At 42.1% G+C, this 20,242-nt stretch overlaps 3 protein-coding genes across 10 annotated transcripts in view; 2 read left to right on the forward strand and 1 right to left on the reverse strand.

The window, feature by feature from the left end:
- srgap1a (SLIT-ROBO Rho GTPase activating protein 1a) overlaps window positions 1–7,796 on the forward strand; it is an 81,889-nt gene extending 74,093 nt beyond the window's left edge. For 3 of the 5 annotated variants that reach the window (XM_037105952.1, XM_037105953.1, XM_037105956.1), the window contains 2 exons: window positions 3,935–4,307; window positions 5,141–7,796. In XM_037105952.1, the coding sequence (XP_036961847.1) occupies window positions 3,935–4,307; window positions 5,141–5,539 (772 nt within the window). In that variant the 3' untranslated portion in view covers window positions 5,540–7,796. Of the gene's footprint in view, window positions 1–3,934; window positions 4,384–5,140 lie in introns of all 5 variants that reach the window. The other 2 variants (XM_037105954.1, XM_037105955.1) reach the window with 2 other exon arrangements.
- A 1,870-nt stretch (window positions 7,797–9,666) lies between these two features.
- ccdc113 (coiled-coil domain containing 113) lies at window positions 9,667–15,266 on the reverse strand. Of its 3 annotated transcripts, none has more exons than XM_037105963.1 (9): window positions 15,121–15,266; window positions 13,430–13,565; window positions 12,167–12,328; window positions 11,928–12,077; window positions 10,862–10,981; window positions 10,603–10,701; window positions 10,331–10,438; window positions 10,081–10,236; window positions 9,667–9,898 (listed from the first exon to the last, which is right to left on the reverse strand). In XM_037105963.1, exons 2-9 carry the CDS (start codon window positions 13,529–13,531, stop codon window positions 9,758–9,760), a joined length of 1,038 nt encoding a protein of 345 aa, XP_036961858.1. In that variant the 5' UTR covers window positions 13,532–13,565; window positions 15,121–15,266; the 3' UTR covers window positions 9,667–9,757. The 3 variants fall into 3 exon arrangements, with proteins under 3 accessions (XP_036961858.1, XP_036961857.1, XP_036961856.1); XM_037105962.1 differs by lacking the exon at window positions 15,121–15,266 and adding an exon at window positions 14,091–14,478 and having other exon boundaries at window positions 13,430–13,584; XM_037105961.1 differs by lacking the exon at window positions 15,121–15,266 and adding an exon at window positions 14,091–14,249.
- Window positions 14,247–19,886, forward strand: parp12a (poly (ADP-ribose) polymerase family, member 12a). Of its 2 annotated transcripts, XM_037105957.1 has the most exons (12): window positions 14,247–14,297; window positions 14,427–14,851; window positions 15,903–16,038; window positions 16,153–16,408; window positions 16,485–16,637; window positions 16,733–16,928; window positions 17,045–17,219; window positions 17,302–17,537; window positions 17,646–17,733; window positions 18,154–18,284; window positions 18,718–18,869; window positions 18,978–19,231. In XM_037105957.1, exons 2-12 carry the CDS (start codon window positions 14,535–14,537, stop codon window positions 19,229–19,231), a joined length of 2,094 nt encoding a protein of 697 aa, XP_036961852.1. In that variant the 5' UTR covers window positions 14,247–14,297; window positions 14,427–14,534. The 2 variants fall into 2 exon arrangements, with proteins under 2 accessions (XP_036961852.1, XP_036961853.1); XM_037105958.1 differs by lacking the exon at window positions 14,247–14,297 and having other exon boundaries at window positions 14,371–14,851; window positions 18,978–19,886.
- Window positions 19,887–20,242: the final 356 nt, after the last annotated feature.

Below are 20,242 nucleotides of genomic sequence, written 5' to 3' on the forward strand. Positions count from 1 at the left end.
AAACATTAAAGCCTCTACTAAACAATTTCTAGAAAGAATCTGGCATTTAAATCTTCGCAGTCTCTAAACGATTCACAAGAAGTCTGAACATTTGTGGTTTTGTTTTCCCCCAAGAAAAATCCAACGCAATGAAAGTGATCAATTTTGAGATGTACGGAAATGGAATGACACAGTCTTTATAAACTGATAGTCAATTATTTGAAAATCCAAAGGAAAAGATGTCAAAGTACATAATAAAAAACACCCAGGAATTTACCTAGTTTCATAAGGGATCTTATTCGTCTACAATCTTACATATTTTAGAATAGCTGCGTTCATTATAAAGATCAATATTTAGAATTTCTTTAACAATGCTGTTGAGACAAATTTTGGGGGTTAGTTAGTTAATACGTATGTTGCAGGGTTAATTAGTGCCAGTCCTACTGACACAAGTTTGACCACAACACATCACAGACTTCACATTGGCTTTACCTAATGAGAAGTGGCCAATCCAATAAGGACTGACAGTGTAGCGGCAGCATGTCTGCAGCAGCATCACTGTTGCATCATCCAAGGTGCTTAGATAGATTCAGGTGTGAATACCAATACCCACACACACACACACACACACACACAGGTTTGCACAGCTATCCTTATTAGGACCTTACATTGACGTCCATTCATTTATACAGCCTAAGCCAAGCCCTAATTGTAACTAACTCATAACTAAACCTTAATTTATTACATATCCTTAAATTTAACCAGGCCTCTGGTCCCCATGAGGACTATAGGTCATGGTCAGTGTGTATGCCCACACCAGTCCTGAATAGGTATAAAAATGTGTACACCTTCACACACAAACCCAAAATGTTTTATGTAGACAGGGTTCCTATGCCTTATTGAAAATAATGCATTTTGATTTTGCAGGTCTTGGTAAGTATGGAAACAGAGAATAAAGGAAATATTCCTTTCATTCTTTTCTGATTTTTCTTCATTTAATATAAAATGTCTGACTCCTAAAAATTGACCACAGCTGAGAGTTTTTCATGGCATTTGCAGCCAGTGCAGCCAAAGTGCTTTCTACTGAGTGAGAGAGTGCAGCCCAAGGGGAGAGGGTGCGGATGTGATGGAAGGCTCACTCCCATGCAGACCTGCCTCTACACCTGCACTTCTCTGCCCTACGTGCTCTAGGACTGAATCATCATGTCATTGATATCTTTGAATCTCAAAAAAACATCCAGTCTGGAAAATCTAACATTTTGAGATAGAAAATGTGTAGGAACCCAGCATCGAGATGAAGTTGCTTTTGCATCAACCCTTTACTTCAATGCAAACCTGCACCAAGACCAGTTTATCTGATTTGTCTGTTTTGTAAGCGAGTCTGTTTGATATGGGGAACGACCTGTACGATAATGCACCCAATCCTCACTGTTACCTATGTTGCTTTCTCCTGTCATCCTCTATCCTCAGCTCACCTCTCTCAGCCTAATGGCCACTGGAGGAAATAAAAACCTCTCCCACTCTATTTTATTGTCACTGACTAGACAGTTGTAAAGAATGAGTATTAAATACACATCTAACAGTGGTAGTTAGTCATCAGCTGTTCCCACTGGAACATACTGTACATATGCATGCATAGACAGTTACGGCACGCACACACACACAGACACGCACACAAACAAAGAGGACACACACATATATATGCAAACACACCTCAGTCTTTTTGGCAGCTTTTGCTGGTTGCATGCCAATATTGTGTCTCATGCTCCTCTCTTTACCGCTGCTTCTGGTGGTGGAGTGAGCGAGCGACCTTGAAACGTCTGTTACTGGCTCTTGCCAAACACATGAACAAATGCTATTTTATTCAGAGCCACACTCACTGCCTCTACTTCACTGTTGAAATGTTGATGATTCATCCTAGGGGCAATATTTACACCCGCTGCAGGTATTTGTGTGCAGATGGAGGATATATCTGAATGAATCATCTTTTTCCACATCGACCTTAATGAAGCGGCTCTTACTCCCAAAGCCACAAAAATCTCTACCTGTCATCCGCTCCTAGGTGACCCCCCCACCACCTGTCTCTCTTCATCGCCTGTCGCCCGCCCCCACTCACTCTTCTGCTCTTCCATTCAGACAGTCCTCAGAAGTGTTTAATCATTTATATCACAAGCTTTATTTAGATATTTTCCTCTCCTGCCGTTCTCAATCAACCGCACACTCGCCAGACTGGACCTATCTCACACCAAGTGAGACTCTAGACAGCGCATCTTTTAGTGGCGAAGATGTATACACTAGGTATTTCAGTTGGTCTCTATTCTGTTTTGAGGACAAAAACCAGTGGAATGTCTTGTCCTTTACATTATCATCAGCTGAAAAGCCACAACAAACAGAACATGAGCTGTCAGTGTGTCGACAGCCTGCACAGTAAGTTGCAGTGCATGTTGTCATACACTGTCCCAGCAGGGGACTGGTGTTTTGAATGCAGACTGCTCCCCCTGCAGGTTGTCAGTGGTTCCTGCAGTTGTTTACTATTTCAAATTTCTCACTGCAGTCAGGGGGAAAAAAAAAAAAAATCTCCAACCAGACTCGCCAGCCTGCACCACTCCACCAAGAAGTCTTCATATTTTTTAATGTTTTAACTCTCATCAGTGCATATTTTATGCTGTCAAGATGTCTTTTGGTGCACAGTAATTCATGTTTTTACATTTACATTTCAGTGTGTGAGCAGGTATGAGTCTTACGTAAGCACACGCAGCTGTTGAGGCTCTCTCATTCACATTGATGAGGAGTTTTCTGTGATGAAATGAGTCGACTGGGGAGATGCGAAGTTGCAATTACATTCTCTGAGAGCGTCACGGTCTTTCATATCCGCACTCATTATTGCTTTTTGTTTAGCGCGGTGATGAAGCTGCCAGTAAATCTTAACGATAACAGCTGAGACAGCGTTCATTAGGCAGACGTAAACTCTCAAATGAAGCCGTGCGCCTCAGAGAAGTGATTAAAGGATGTGTAATTCAGTGCTTATTCATCACAGGCACCACATCACAATAAACCAATAATGCACACAGCAGGCCAATTAAAATAGTTGAGCAGTAGTATTATAGTACTATCAGCTCTCAGATGTTATTGATTTAATATTTCAAGTTGTAACTAATGTTCCACCGACTGAAAACATGACTGCATGATCATGAAATGACTTTCTTTTTCACCCGAAGACGATATGAATTTCTGAGATGTCACATAATAAATATCAGGTAACTGTATTATTGGATTTGAGTTCATCAGTGCAAATAGTCGTGCTCTTATCTAGTCATAGCTGCCAGGCAGACAGTGATGATAGCTGCTTTGATTAATCATTACAGCTCTTGACTCAGGCTGTGTGTAGCTACTTTAGTGCTGGTAGTCATAAATATGCAGAGCAGAGTGTATCAGAGCCATACGGAGGAGCACGAGCTGCTCTATTGGCCTTTTATGGAGCAGTAGAACCGCTTCGAGGGAGTAGATGTTACCGTGGAGAAACATCACGCGTAACAGAGCAAACATGCGTCTGTGTACAGCTCTGTCTCTGCATGTTTCTAATGTGTGTGAGATTAGGTGTGTATGGTGATGTGATGGTCCAGGTTCAGATAAAGGGCAGCTGCTGAAGCAGCTGGAGCTTCTCCCAGGAAGGGAGCCTGTTTTGGTGCTCTGATGAACCCCAGGCCTCCATCCTCTGGCTGAAGGCCAGGCCACGCTACCTGCTCTCTAAATAAGCTCCTCTTACAACACTGATGATGGATGATGCAGCATGACCCTCCACATATTGTAGTAGAAAACTTTGTGGCTCATATATTCTTATAAATTCTTAACTTGGAGTGTAGCGTTTTTTAGAGGTATGTGTAAAAATATTAAATACGAAAGCTCTGATGCCATGAATACATTTTTACATGTGTGGTTTCCTCTTCTCTCTCAGCAGGCACAAGAAAAGATCAGAACCACCATCTCGGCGGCCCCCAGCCCGGCCTACAGATGTCCACTGCATGGTGCATCCCTCCCAGCATGGTCATGGAGGACATGGAGGCACCCCAGAGATGGGCTCCCCAGTCCTAGGCCACTTCAGCCCCCGGGACATGCTGCGGAGTCGCAACCACATGCCCATGGACAGCCCTGAACGCCGGCGCCGCACCGGCCACGGCAGCCTGACCAACATCAGCCGCCACGAGTCACTAAAAAAGATGGAGAGCCCCCCGATCCGCCGCTCCACCTCTTCAGGCCAGTACACGGGCTTTACTGATGCCCACCACCACCACGGCGGCAAGCCCCTGGACCCGGAGACCATCGCACAGGTCAGCGCGGGACGAGCGGCGACCCGACCGCAGCTCCCTCCACCATCAAAGCCCTGCCCCGCCCTGTAAAAACATAGTCAGTCCCTGTCTTCTGCTTCCTCTGGCTGCAACTGTGTCTGTGTGCTAAATACACGCAAAAAGACTAGCTTCACAGGCAGCAGACAGCAGAGAGCGCAGCTCGACACTGGGACTCGTCACAGGATATTTACCGTAGCATGCCCAAAACTTTGTAATGTGAAAAGCTATCACAAAATATCTCAATACTTAACTGGTAATAATTTGTGTTCAGGCAGACATCCATGTTTGCCTCATCTGGAAGGTGGTGGCTCTAATGTGATTGCTATCACACGCTTAATCCACAAATGATGTTTGTGTAGAGGCTCAGTTAGAAAGCAGAGGTCACAGAGAGCACTCTGAGAGTGACTGTGCTCGGCTGTCTGTCTGCCTACTGGGAGCATGCTCAGATGAACATGTCTTGTCTTCTCTGCGTCTCTTTCGCTATCCAAAGTCATTAGCATGCAGAGGGAGAGGTGCTGGAGCAAAGTAATACTCTCTACTAACTCTCTGCATGTATAATGCACGCTTGGTGTTTTCTTGAAAGACTGTCACTATGGTCGTCTGTTAACATCGCTTTTTATGTTTCCTACCAAACTACTCTATCTTCTCCCTCCTCTCACGTCTCTGCTGTTCATATCATCTCTCTTTTTTCCACTCCACCTTCTCTTTTTTAACTCCAACCTTCCTGTTCCTATCCATTTCTCTCTCACCAGTGTTATCATTCCATCCACATCCCCACTCCTCTCTCACACACACACTCTCTGTGTCTCCTGCAGGACATAGAAGAAACCATGAACACTGCTCTGAATGAGCTGCGCGAGCTGGAGCGGCAGAGCTCCGCCAAGCACGCCCCCGACGTGGTGCTGGACACCCTGGAGCAGCGGCAGAGCTCTGGCGGTGGCGGGGGGCCCACGCCAGCCAGCTCCAGCGAGTCCCTCAGTCCCATCCATGGCGTCATGCTGAGGTCCACCGCCAACACTGAGCCGCCCATCCGCCGCAGCACCAGCTCCTCCAGTGATACCATGAGCACCTTCAAGCCTGTGGTAGCACCCCGCATGGGGGTGCAACTCAAACCCCCCGCCTTGAGGCCCAAACCCATGGTCCTGCCCAAGTCCAGCCAGGCCTTACAGCCTCCAGCTGCTCAGGACCCTCTGGACAAATCCTGCACCATGTAGACATGTACAATGGAAACCCTCAGTCAACATTTTGGGCGGGGCTGCAAATAGAAATTATTGGAGAACGTGTAAAGTACATGGACCAGGACAGGATAAAGGTGAAAATAAAGTGGAGACTGATTCGGGACTTGCAACATAGACAGATCTGTCAGTTGGACATAACATGCACAGTTATGTGTTAATATGCTGAGGTTAATATTATCTAACAAATGTCTTCTTTTTAAAAAAAAAGAAAGAAAATGAAGACGAAATTCAAACAACAAATCACAAAGGCTTCCTTCAAGGTTTTAGAAATGTACATTAGTTAGTTTACAGACATTCATGAACTGTGTATCTCTGAAGAAAACACGCTTCATGCACAGGCGCTCCTGTTTACCACTGAATCAACCTGAACCTGGAGCCTGAAGACAACTAGTGAGCAGATGAGAGTGGCATTCACATACAACTAGATGATGTAACTTTTTTTTGCTGTTACCTAGAATGGGCCCATGAAGGTGTTGTGACCTGGTTCAAAGGCCTTACTGACTTTCAAATGTTAAATATTATAAAGGTGCTGTGACTACCTGGAGAGAAGTGGTTTGAAAGTTGGACTGCGCAAGGGCTTGAAGAGCCCTGAACAACTAATGGTACTTTGTTCATAGATAGAAGAACTGATGCTTTTTTTTTTGTTTGTTTGTTTTTCACTTGCGTGTAAACTTTCTTGGGCAAGGCATCTGGTGTGTATCAGAAATGTACAAAGATCACCTCTGTGCTGGATTTATTTGAACGTATTTCCATACTGTCCTGGAATGACATGACCATTGGATAAAACCACTACTCCATTATGAACATTTTTGAATTCCTGCCTCAATAGTTCACAGTGCAGGGATAACATATGCCTAATAGCTCATGCCTTTGCATGTGTATAATCTATGGGGAGCAGTGTGAAAAATTCAAAAGATAAATCATCTCCTACATACAGTTATAGTCATGCTGTTGATGGCGTGGAACACAAGCTGTAGCTTCTTTTACACCTTGCTTGGCTCTTTCTACCCAAAGACTGTACAAGTTAAGGCGTGGATGTAGATCCGCCATATGTGATGTAGGTATTCTTCATATTGACTGATGTGTATAGACTCATGGCGGCGCCCTGTGGGAGTGCTGCCGGTAGCCATGGACCTGATGACTGTTAGTGTAAAAGCCTCGTGATGTGTTCACCCTGCTTCCTACGCTTCTCTGGAAACTGCAGCTTGCTTTGTGAACCCTCTGGTCTGTTTCATGTTCAGCTGAGAATGTCTGTGTTTTCTTTTTTTTTTTTTTTGTTTTTGTTTTGTTGCTGACTGACACTGAGGCTTTCTCTGTGGGTTGTCTGCTTTTGTGGATGGTGCCATGTGGGAACAGGAGGGGGGAGGCACATGAACGGCCCATGTCAGTCAGCTCATGTGTGTCACAGGTCGAGAAATAATTTCAAACGTAATAGCGCCGTAAAACTGTATGAGTTCCAGCTGTGACTGCACCCCTGTATGTCTCTGCCCCCCCCCAAAAAAAAACAACAACAAAAAAAAAAACCTCTGTACTGTAGAAAAGTGGGTGCATGTCCGGGGAATGTTTGGCTAGCATAACACGGAAAAGTTTGCAATGAACAAGCAATGTTTTCTAACCGCAGGTTTACACTTTCTTTGACTTGACAGATATTGTGTGTATAATAATCAAACAATAATTGATTTTTTTGACTTACTAACTTTCATTATTTTTGTAATCTTCTTTGTTATGTTTTGTTGTGTTTCTGGGTAGAAATTAAACGATGTAGATTAAATATCCAGAAACGCAAGTGTCCCACCTACAGTATGAAGCCAGTTGTAAAATGTGCGCTTTTGTCACTATGCTAACATCATTTACAGTAGGACTCAGTTATTATGCCGTGTGTAGGTTTTAAGCTACTCTGTGGTGTTCTGTACATCTGTAGTATGTACTTGTGAAAGTGCCTTTGAAAATGTTTTAGAGGAACTTCAGACATCCTGTACTGTCGCATTTTCATGTCTGATGCTGTGTTTTTTGAGGAAATGCAGTGCAGGAAGAAGACACATGAATAAGTAATGATGCCATTTTCCAAACAATTATATGACAATTAATAATAAATAAACAGCTTATCCATTGTGACATTGCACTTTTATGTATATAACTGTATATATGGCATGTAACATCATAATGTGTAGAGTTCTTTGAGGGCTTATACCTCCAAGGATTTCTTTCTAATAAAGGAAATAGTTTGTCGAGACTTAGGTGGATTTGCTTTTTTGCCTTCGCTGTTGTACTGAGTAACTCCAGCGTCAGGTTATTTATTGTCAAAGTAAGAAGAAATAATTAGACTCAGTTAAAAGTAGAAATGGCACAATATGAAAAGAGACAGGTTAAAGTCCTGAATTCTCAACTTTAAAAGGTAACAAAGTATTACCAAAAAATTGGCTTAAAAGTACTTAAGAATGGCCCCTTCCACAGTGTTTTGTAATACAGAAATTTATTGTATAACTACTGATGATGCAATGGTAAAATGTGGCATCCATTTAAATGTGGAAGTAGTGTTTTAATAGATCAATATGTATGGAAGTTAGCAAAAAAATATCATCAGGATGTCAAGCAATAACAGTCTGACTATGTACTGTGTTGCAGAGATTTCTACAGAAGTAACCATGCTATCCAGCTAGCCCTGGGCCCCCCCCTCTCCTGTGCTTGCAGTGTAAACAACAACACTCCCCTTGTAGCCTAGCTAGATGCTGGTGTGGCAACTGAAAACCAGTCGCATGGCTTGTGCAGATGAGAGTTGGCCAAAACAAGTCTGACACAATATTTCTTTCACACATCCATAGTGCATAGATGGTGACTGAAGAGAGGCAGTCTCTCCGCATCTCTTGTAATAACTGAAAACAATAAAGCAGTATTCCAATCATCTCAACATACGCCTCATGATACACACAAGATGTCTTATACACTCCAACATTATGTGTCAAGCACCTATGCACAAAAGAGGCTTCACAAACCCCCTTCAGGATGAAGTCCTCACCTAAGTGCTGTTATGTTAATTTTCACTGCACATTATACCATATACAAGATATCCATTCATACTATGCAACCAGATGATTATCATAAGACAGAGCTCATGACTGAAGCCAACAGACAAGATTTCAGTTTGCATAAATAATAATGTATCTATATTGTTAAGTTTCATATGTGAGAACAAAAGTTAAAATATATTGAAATCTAAAGAAGTATACACTATCATAAAGAGGATACTATTTAAGCTTAACAGAAGTACCTCAAAATTGTACTAAGCCACAGTACTGGAGTACATGTGCTGGGTAACAGTACTGTAATAAGGATACAAATCATACACTTAATGCCAGATGTATCAGAAATCCCTGTTGCTCGCCTTTAACAATTGAATGGGTTACTATGACTTTGTGACAGATGTGCAACCAAGTTACATTAAACTACTTGCTCAACCTCTGAAAGCAGAATGGCACCTGTTCTTTTAAACATAATAAGCTGTGTTTTAACCACACCGGTCAGATGCAAACATCTTTTATAATAAACATAAATTCAGTTACATAAGACAACTTTCATCCAGCTTATGTAGATGCATTTCAGTTAATGCATGAAGTAACTGAATTGGCATTTTCTAAACTGATGATTTAGTATGTGCGAACTAATTACATAGTCATAACGATGTGACTATTTGTTAATGATGAGCAACAGGAATTCATGACACAGCCTGCATTACATCCTCATGAGTCATGCATTAGCGAAGCATTACTTGAGCAAAATTGTTTTAACCCTCATTATAAAGTGTTTAAGGCTTGTATTTTCAAAATCTCAACAGAGCCCACCTGAAGTTACAGGGGAACCTTAGTTGGCATCAGTAGAGCGTAATTAATGTAATAACCATTACACCGTAATGGTTGCAGTGCAATCAATATCATACATGGTTTCAGGTTATTTTTATTATTCAACATAGTTCAGAATACAAAGATTTTACACCCATTGACTGGACAAGACTTGATGGGGGGGGGGGGTTACAATTAGAGCACACCTACTGTATATTTCATTCTTCATAATGGTGCATAGTAAAAATCTTCCCAGAACACATTCCGTGTACGAGTCAAAAAAGCTTTATTGCTTTTTCTCCACATTTCCCACCTCTCATAAATGACTTCAGTAGTCTTTTTCTGATTCTCTATCCCTCTATGCGCTGTGTTCTGCTATGTATGGGAGCTTTCCTGAGACTTGGCGTTCCTTAGATCGGGCTCCAGCCTCAGCACTGTTCGCAGGAGTGAGAGTGGTTCTCTGTGTGCTCCGGGCTTTAGCGTGGCTCCTCAAGGCCATCTGGTGAAAACAGAGAAGAGAGGGCACATTGTTTTGCAAACAGTCACACAACAGTTTTTTTCACAAACTTGCACTGAGGATGATAAAAAGGGAGCGAAAATCCTGTTTTTAAGAGGTTTCCTGGAGAGAATACAGGAGAGAGTTGATCATATTTGAGGAGAGGAAATTTAATCTGGATTCACCTGAGCAATCCCAACCTTCCTCTCCCAAGTGTGAACGCTCTGCTGCAGCTTCTTGTGCCTGTCCTTGACACGCATGTACTCAGTGATATCAGGAGCCTGATAATCTGTCATCTGACGGCGCAGGTGTCGGTTGAAAGCTTCTGCCTTCAAACGCTCCTGAGGGGAGGGAAAATCAAGCAGAATGGATGAAGTACACAAAGCTGTCTGTGTCCACTTTAACATCTGACTAACTGTTGGACTGATGGCAAACCTCCTCAGCACGCTGCATCTCCCCCTCAATTTTTGCCAGCATCTGCTTCCTGTTGCTGATATCACTGCTCAGCTCTGCGGACTCCCGTGTCACTTTCTGAAGCTTCTCCTGTTGGCATACGCATACACAGATAGATTTCACAAGCTGGAGCTAAGTTCAAGGTGACTAGCGATGCTGCAAAGGTTGTTTTATATGTCTACAGGAAAATACAATGATACAATGAAAATACAACACTCCCTCTCGCTCTCCCACACACATTGCTGGTGTGTTACCTTGTGTGAACTGAGGACAAGTTGCACTTTCAAATTGTTGACTTGAAGTTCATCCAGGTTTTGGTGGATTCTCTGCTCACTAAAATCCTGGAAAACGTCCTAACACACAGCATCCAGCATTGTTACATTTAGTAGCGGGCAAACAGGGCAGATTACTGACTGTGATTCACTATATTCTTACAGTCTAACTGTCAAACTACACAATCCACTGACCTAAATCCAAAAGACAGCTGTCTCCTTTCACACTTTGATTCTCTACCTTGAACTCTGCTGTGCCTATATCTTTTTGGGTTCTTGTCTGTTGAAGCTGCTGCTGGAGCTTCTTCTCATGGACCTTCAGTGCGCGGTTCTTCAGATTAAACTTCTCCAACTGGGCGTCCTGTTTGAGTGTGTTTGTGTTTGTGAATAGAACAGATGATGATGAGTAAGAATAGGGGTTGTGACAGCACTGAAGAAAGCAGACAACAATCAAATATTAAAAAAATAAATTAGATCCCCGCCGTCTGTCATTCCCATTTAACGGGATATGACTACAATTATATGGTGGATTAAAACCAAAAAAATGTTAGGATTACTGGCATTTCCATAGTGCTGCTAGAAGGCAGCATGCTATACCACATTAGAATAATAATCAGGTTGATGGCATTTTGAGGTGGAAAGGCAAAATGCAGGAACTAGCATGATTTGGCAACAGACTAATATTAAAGATGTTAATTTGTTGTGTGAACATGATATATAAAAATATTAATGTACTTGAATTAATTGTTTAAATAAATCATGAGAAGTGTGCATTCAACTACAATAACAGCTACAAACAAACACCTTTTGTCAGGTAGTAGGTAAAAAAGAGGCCAGTCATGTTCTGAATTTTATGGTGCAACCCTCTATTGTATAATGACAATAAACTGAGCCTTGAATCTATTCCAGTGCTGCTTTGAACAAGTTGATGTCACAAGACCAGAGCTGCCCAAAGTGGGCCTGGCCACAGGGTTTGATTTGGAGCAGCAGATTTTTTCCGAGTGGAAAAAAAAACAAAACAGGAACCTGTTCAATTTTTTTTCATTATAATATGAATCACTGTTTATACCATTTAATTTGGGCAAAAAACAAACAAACAAACAAACAAAAACATTAAGCAAACTTTAAAAAATTATCCTGCCAAAACATTTTTTCAACTGTTCTGAAGTCAGCAACACAGGAGGGAAAACTATTAAGATGAGAATCAGACTGATCAGGCTGGCTTTTGGCCCAATGTCCATTCACCTTTGTTACCCTAAGGGAAAAAAGTCTGGGCACCTCTGCACAAGACTGAACTCAGTATTTACCATTGACTTGTCTCTGATGTACTGGAGCACCCTCTCTGGCTCTTTCACTTCCAACCGGTTTTCCTTCATAGGTTTGAGGAGTCTGCGTTCAAACTCTTTCTTAGCCTTCCGGATATCTGCAAGACGCAATTCAGCCTCTTTCAGGGAGGCCTGAAAAGACAAAAGTAAGGTTGTTAGTAAGGCTTTTTTTTGTTTTTTTCATTTTAGCTTTGTTTTATGTGCATGGATTTTGTTGTAACCTTGTAGTTGTCCTGAATCCTCTCATGTCTCTGTTTGAGTTTCTCCTGGTCTTGCAGTGTCTCTTGTACTTCTCGCTGTGCCACATAGAGTTTTTGTTCCAAGGTCAGCTGATGAAGGCGATCTGATATGCTGGACCGGGACCTCCGCGTTCGTCCGCGACCCTGGCAAGACACACGAAATAATGTGCAGCATTACGATTTTTTTCTAGGATTGTGGCAATATGTTCTGTTTTGAAATCTTAATTTGGTTTTGTGACTTTGAGCAAGAATAATCCTCTACTCCTGAACAAAAGTGATCATAATCTGTCCTCCCTGTGTTTGTTTTTCACCAAGGTGATGACGCTTCAGACATTCACTCCAGAGACACCCAGCAGTGTCTCTTCCTCAGTGTTACCCAGTGTTGTCACTGGTCACTAGGTCACATGACATGGAAGCTATTGAGAAGAAATGTTGAATTTTCACAATAGATATTCATATAAATCCATTATAAGGAGGTGTGTCCTTTGTGACCTGTGTAGTGATATATTTTGGTATTGGTTGGGAGTCACTGGGTCACATGACATGGAAGCGAATGAAAAATAGCAGCCTGGATTTTCATAATAAATATTTATATACAATTTAAAAAACAGGAAAATATCATCAAAAAGAGTTGAGTCTTATTTGTCCCATTAGTGATATATTTTGGTATTGGTTGGGAGTCACTGGGTCACATGACATGGAAGCCAAAAAAGCCATTGTCTTATGAAAATAGTTTTGCAAAATAAATACATTAAATTACAGCAATCAAAATAAGTGTGCTACATGAAATCAGTTTAGTATTATTTTTTCAAATTTTCAAAAATTTTCACTAACATTATCAGGTCAGCATGAAGACACATTTAACAAACAATAGGGTCATGTATTGATGATCCCTAAATCAGCCTCCAGTGTGAGGTTCTGGGGGTGGCTAAATATCAATCAAACAATCAGTCAATCGCAGCTTTATTGTCATTTTGTTGTAATGACAAAATAATTCACAAATGAGATTATGTTTCTCCAGGATCAATAACAGAAGACACTGTCAAGACTAGGATGTGATACTGAGAAAGAGACTCCGCTGGGTGTCTCCAGAGTGAATATCTGTCCAATATCCAATCTAAAACTAACTTCACCATGGTTCATTTTAGTGGGCAACTTACAATCACAATACATTAAAAAAAAAAAAAAAAAAAAAAGAGGTTTTATATCAGTATTAAAGAAGTCATGTCACTGGGTTGCACTTACCCCACCCTCCAGCTGGGAGGCTCCTGCTGCCTCCAGACTGTCTTCACCAGACTGGGACAACAGGTCCTGAGGATCCATGCGGCAGATGAACCGCTCGAACATGTCATTCTCTGCCAGGAGGGCTGCATTGACACGTCTTGGGCGGAAGTAAACAACTTCAGGGTCAGATAAAGACAATGCTTGAAGCAAAAAGCTTGGTTGCATAAGCTGGAAACATAAACTCAAAGAGGGTTCAAGGTGTTTACAACTTAGCCACCTGCAAATTGCTACTTATTTACTCACCTCTAATAATATAGCTAGAAAATAAAAGAGCTCAACTTATAATGTAGCTAGCTGTACATTTGCACAGAGCATAGTAAAACACATAATATCCTCACAAACACCCTCAAGCATTAAACAATTTGTGAGCCATAATGCTATATAACTAACATGTCTATACGTGCCACACTTCATACCCTTGACAATTACTGTTAGCTAATGTTTCGAGGATAGATAGCTAGCTACTACTATTGTTTTAGTCCAGTAACATTAGCTAATTGCTCAACAGAGCTAGCTTAAGTTAGATGCAGCAGCCAACGCTAATTGTTACGCTAAGGTTTTCTTTAGCTTAACAAACTATACAGTTCACTTAACGGCATTCTTGAATATTTATTTCCATTACTTAAGCTCTTCGATTCGGTTGTAGAGGTGCTCTTTTTGTTCTTTGGTGACCTCTTTGCCTTTTTCATCTATCATCGAAAGCTCGTCCTCCATGGTTGCTATGGTACACTGAAGCCCTGCTGTCTGGTTGCTAGGGCTGGTGATGCCTTCACGTACTGCACATACTGTCATCCGTAAACTTTGCAACGAATCTGGACAAAATAAGAAGGTTCGGTTGAAATTAGCTCATTTCCTTTGAAACTTTGTTATTTTGACAAATTATTTTACAATGGCACGTTTCTTAATAATTACCTCAGCGGTAGGCGTACCTTTTCATTTCCTCTCTACTTTTTTCAAGTTTCAGTTTCATTTCTCAGTAACCGGACGTCTCTCTCTGTAGCTGAGGGGAGCTAGCAGCTCAGCTCAGCGCTAACGACAGTGTTGCTCAGGCTGAACTCACGTCAAAATGACCTCAATCATCTCTAAATTCATCATCAAGACCCTGTGCGACAACCAGGGATGTTTGGACTTCAGGCGCCTGGATGAGAAGATCGGACAGAGTTTCACTGTTGCGGATTCCGTCCTGCACAGTGTCCTCTTCGACGACGGTAAAATAGCCATTAAAGAAGGCAAACTGAGGGCTGCTGGTCAGGTCATCAGCCCGGACAGTCTGGTGGTGGCAAAAACCAGCCTGCGACTGTGTCAGAAGAAAGCCGGAGAGTGCGCACAGTGTGGCGGGTTACACCTGTGCAAGTATCATGTTTGCGGAGAGTGTACGTTCGGGTAAGTAGGAAGACTGTTGTTGTCCTTCGTCTTTCCAAGCAGTCACGCTGCTCAAAATGACAACGGTGTGGTAATATGTATTACATTTTTTTTTCTTTTAAAGCTAAAACAGTCGATAATTGTGAGAGACAAAAGATGTAGATGAGAGCAGTAAGAGAGTGCACTGCAGTCGGAGATTTTTTTAAACTTTAAATCCCCACACAGCCTGTTTTCACTTTTGATTGAACTTTCGTGGGCCTGTATGACAGGTCGATCAACATTTGACTCACCTCCTAATGTGTTCGCATGTGTTCTTGGCTGGGCACCTCACACTGTTATCATCTTATGTAATAAGTTTGGTTACACTGACCTAGTTACCAGAGAGGTTCCACCCAACATCAGCCCAGAGCAGAGGCCTAATAATGACTGAAGGAAAACACCTGTCTGACAGCATGCATGGTGTGAACACTGTCCTCAGCCAAGGGTCATGATCTTGTGCTTGGTACTTTAAACCTGTTAAACTGCAGAGAAATCATAAACAATAAAAGTGACTAACCAGTCCAAGAGCCAGTGAACATCCTCAAGTGTATCCTGACCTGGTTGTGTCTGCTTTGTTTAGGACTTCTAGTATTTTTTAAAAGGCTCATTCATACAAGGATGGACTTTCACAATCAGTTATAATTGAGCAATTTGTAACTGCATACTGTAGAGTACCACATTAACTGTGGACATCACCGTGACCTTTGCCCTCTCTAGCTTTTTTTGAAACAGATGCGCACAAATTGGAAGAAGCAACTAATGTGAACAGAAAGTGGTAGTGAATGCAAAAAGCATTTCACAGTTTGACCTCTATGGAAACCAAACAGCTGTTGACCAAGACCTTGTGTCAACCAAGTCATACTGTATGACATCTATCTGACCAGAGGATGGCAGCAGTTTGCATCCTATGATAATCTTGTTCATGGCCTACCCTGAGTAACCCTGACTTTAACTGTGTCCAGTGATAAAGCAGCAATGATTTTTTTTAAAACTTAACTCCTGAACTATTGCATTTATGTTGTTAATTTTGCAGAAACAAGTGTAAAAAACCCCATAATCTGGCTTCTCCACACAACGCTGAGCTGTTGAAGACATATGGTCTTCACGATCTGACTGAGAAGCAGCTGTTCCAGCTGTTACTGCAGAATGATCCTTTTCTGCTTCCTGAGGTAGGTTTTACTGGTAACGACAGCCGACAGGTGGGAGCTCAGAGTTGTATAGAAAATCATGCTGGGTGTCGGAGTGAACATTATACGGTTGCCATCCTTTGTGCACTCCTCTAGATCTGCCTACATTACAACAAGGGCGACGGTGAGCACGGTTCCTGCAGGTTCAAAACTGACTGCAACAAGCTTCACGTCTGCCAACACCATCTCCAGGGGGACTGTAAGTTTGGCCCTTCCTGTAAGAGAACCCACAATATCAACGTGAAGACCTTGCGAGGATTCAGTCAGGAGAATATCAACAACCTTCATGAGATCTACAGAAATAAATTCATCATTATGGAACCACAGGAGAGACGAGCCGCTGCTGTTGTTGGTAAAGAATAGAGACTTTGTGGCAAACCTTTAGAACAGCACAGTAGATTTTACATACATATGTGTGTCTCCTGCAGTGCTGCCTGAAGTGAGATTGCCCATTCGGGTGCCTTCCCACAACAACCCTGCTGGACCCCCCGCTCGTTCTGCTGGTGCATCCAAACCCATGAGCGATGTTGACAAGAATGAAATCTGCCTCTTCTTCATTCGCAGGCACTGCAGCTTCAAAGGTAACACTGAGACGAGTCATACTGCGTAGTTCTGTGTGAAAAGGAGACGATGCCTGTGTGTCTGCCACTGTCTAATGGACGCCTCTGTACCACAGAGAAGTGTGCCAGAGTCCACTGGCACTTGCCTTACAGGTGGCAGGTTTTGGACAGCGATGGTGTGACCTGGAAGGACCTGCCCAACATGGAGGACATTGAGAAGGCCTACTGTGATCCAGAAAGTGACAGAAGCTGCAAGGATCAACTATCACCCACCGCTGCCTTGGGGATATTCAGATTTCTGTCTCTACAAAGGTGCATGAGTGGAGAAGTACACACAGTTCTCCTACAGATAGATTCTTCACCATAGACGGCATTAGTTAAAGTCCCCTTGAGGTAACTGATGACTTTCTTTCACCGCTTGCTTTCAGCCCTGCGTCCACCGTTGAGCCATCAGTTGACTTCACGACGATGACGTATGGAGGGGCTCAAGTTCGTCGCCTGTCCACTGCCTCCTCTGTCTCAAAGCCACCGCACTTCATTCTTACAACAGAGTGGCTTTGGTACTGGAAGGATGAGAGTGGGATATGGCTGGAGTATGGACACGTGGGTTGGACTTCGCTAATGATTCTTCTTCCTTTTTGTCATTGTCAGACTTTGATGGATCTGTTCTGCTCGTTCTCTTCAGGGCTCTGGTGACACACAGGCCTCCATCACCTCTCAGACTCTGGAGAACGTATACCTGGCAGACAGAGACACAGAGATTCCTTTCAGTGCTGGCAAACATCAGTATATCCTCCACTTCAAAGGCGCACTGGGAACCCAGCAGATGTTTCAGGAGAACATAAGATACAAGACCATGAGAGAGGTCAGAAGGAGGCCTTGCTTTGTGTCTGCTCAAGATGTGGAGGTGAAGCTGAAGAGGTATTTATTTCTCCATTTGTTTCCCTACATTTTTCATTTTGTTGCCATCCTAATTGGCACTTTGGATCAGGTTAATTACTCGTCAGAGTTCTTTCTTCTCCTCTGTAGTGGGTCATCACACAGCTCCAGCTCCTCCACAGCTGAAAGTTTCCCCTCCTACTGGGACAAGAATGTCCTTCCTGATTTTGGATACAAGGTATCTTTGTTTTATGTATTATTGTGCTCATCCCATATTATGCTCATTTTAAGGCTGAAATTTTAACACTTTTATTTTTGGTGTCTGTCAGGGAACTTGACATGCTTTAATGTTCAAACAAAAGATTGTTCTCATACTGTGCATTTCTGTTGCAAGTTTATTCACCCTCTATCTAAATGCTCTGTTTTAGTGCCTGTCTCTTTAAAGCCCCCCCCCCCTTGAAAAGCCCAGTCTGCTCTGATTGGTCAGCTGTAACAGGTCTGAGTGGGTACTACCCACTATGTTTCCCCATTAGTTCTGACAGTGTTTTTGTTTAAACTGTGCTGGGGGCATGACTGAGGGAGGTGTATAGTTCTGACATCACAACTAAATGTATATTAAACCCTTCATTAATCTGCACTGTTCTCTGTTGTCTTTCAGCTCATATCTCTCCCTCAATCTGCAAAGGAGTACAGTAGGATTGAGACATTGTTTAAGCACACCATGCCACAGAGTAAGATTAAGACCATCCAGAGGATCCAGAACCCATCTCTGTGGAAAGTCTTTCAGTGGTAAATCAGATGTGGTATTTTTTGTCTTAAAGCAGCTATAAGTGATGTTTTTATAACAACGTGTGTGACAATGTTAAATGGGGTCACTCACCTCGTAGTGATGAACCCACAGAGGTTTATCAGCTGAATCTGCAGCTCTGCTCAGCTGTACGCAGCTTTATAGCAGGTTCCACCTTACTGTTTATTTGTCCAGCCCACAACTTGACTGTTTTGGTAAACATTTCTCGTAGCAACATAGTTGGCGGCAGCCGGCAGCTGCTTTCTGTGAAAAGCACTTACACAGCAGACATGGTGTTTAGGAGGTAATAGGCCAGATGTTTGTCTCAGGAGTTTGTAGAGATTGAAAACAGAACGTATAGAAGCAAGAAATCACGTGTGAGAATTGACTGATTCATCACGTCATCACATTCATGTTTCTACTGTGTGTGTTCAGGCAGAAGGAGCAGATGATGATGAGGAATGGAGGGAAAGCCGTCAATCAGCAATACTTGTTCCACGGGACAGACGAGTCCCTGATTGAAGCCATCTGTGAACAAAACTTTGACTGGAGGATGTGTGGTGTTCACGGGACGGCCTATGGCAAAGGTACACTACTTTGATAGCCATTTCAGTAATGAGATGAATTTACAGCATGCATTGTTGACAAAACACATAAGAAATGTGTTTTCCTTACAATTACTTTGTTGCATTTAGGGAGCTACTTTGCCAAAGATGCGTCCTACTCCGACAGATATACCAGCAAGAAAAGCCTGAACAAGATCATGTTTGCTGCTCTGGTCCTGGTGGGGGAGTACACCAAGGGGAGCAGCGCTTATGTCCGTCCCCCGGCAAAAAGAGATGGCAAAACCCTCTATGACAGTTGTGTTGACCGTGAGAGCGGCCCCAGCATCTATGTCATCTTTGATAAGCAGCAGATTTATCCAGAGTATCTCATCAACTACTTGTAAGTCCCAATACTGTTGTTCCCCTTTCTCAAGACTTTGAACAGGGGACGAAATATCATGTAACACTCATACTCTGATGATAGGCAGCAGGTGGCTTTGTTTAGGGTTTGTGGAGTTTTTACAGTGGTGGCGGGAGTATTCGTATACTTCACATATGCAGTAAATGTAACATCACAATGAAAAAATATAAGTAAAAGTCCTGCATTCTGAATTGTATGTAAAAGCTGAGTTTTAGCAACGAAATATACTTCAAGAATCCAAATGAAGAACCAAAGGAGCGGCAGAATGGCCCCTGTAAAGGTTATATTGTATATTAAATTACTGGATGATTGTTACTCATGCAGAAATGTTTAAGGCAAATTGAGGTAGAGCTCATTTGAGCTTATTTTATTTTGCGTTGCATTCAGTTTATAAATTGACATGTTACAATATTTCCTCCCAAAGCTGAAATTGTTCAGTGTGATTATGACTGTGTGCACTAGTCAATCTGTGAATCAGACAATACCAATATCCTTGACGACATTTTTTTAATGATTGGTGTCTGGTGTTGTAAGAATGTTAGCGGTTGTTAGGTAATGAACATACTAAAAATTGCCATGCCATGTCAATCTAATTATGTAACAATAGAACAGGTCAATAAAGATACATTTCATCATCACATGTAATTATTTATTTGCACAAAAGTGGTGTTAGACCCATTTTAATTGTACAACTAGCACATTCAGCCCTCTGCAAGTAATCACAGCTTCTGATGTATACATGTTGTTTCATAGAAACATCTGAATTAATCAGCTGTAAATCATTCTTATTGTGTACATTAAATATTACAATTAATTTATCAAGAATATAGAATAACTCCGAAACATTGCCTTAAGTTGTAACTAAGATTTACCTTCCAAAATGAAGAAAAGTTGAGTAACCTTTTCATTTCAATGAGGCGTAAATGTTCTGTTGTTACTATAATAAAGTAATTGAGAGGAAAATGATCAAATGCATTTTTTATCCTATGATTTA

Source organism: Acanthopagrus latus, chromosome 8, assembly GCF_904848185.1.
Source record: "Acanthopagrus latus isolate v.2019 chromosome 8, fAcaLat1.1, whole genome shotgun sequence".
Taxonomy (NCBI): domain Eukaryota; kingdom Metazoa; phylum Chordata; class Actinopteri; order Spariformes; family Sparidae; genus Acanthopagrus; species Acanthopagrus latus.

Excerpts from the sequence above, each read along its gene's own strand:
- ccdc113 (XM_037105961.1), bottom strand. The coding sequence starts at position 14,182 with ATGGAGGACGAGCTTTCGATGATAGATGAAAAAGGCAAAGAGGTCACC. Across the intron at positions 10,702-10,861 it reads TAGGCACAGCAGAGTTCAAG|GACGTTTTCCAGGATTTTAG; the intron begins GTAGAGAATCAA and ends GCTGTGTGTTAG. Across the intron at positions 9,899-10,080 it reads GGAAGGTTGGGATTGCTCAG|ATGGCCTTGAGGAGCCACGC; the intron begins GTGAATCCAGAT and ends TGTTTTCACCAG.
- parp12a (XM_037105957.1), top strand. The coding sequence starts at position 14,535 with ATGACCTCAATCATCTCTAAATTCATCATCAAGACCCTGTGCGACAAC. Across the intron at positions 14,852-15,902 it reads TGCGGAGAGTGTACGTTCGG|AAACAAGTGTAAAAAACCCC; the intron begins GTAAGTAGGAAG and ends TTAATTTTGCAG. Across the intron at positions 18,285-18,717 it reads CTGTGGAAAGTCTTTCAGTG|GCAGAAGGAGCAGATGATGA; the intron begins GTAAATCAGATG and ends GTGTGTGTTCAG.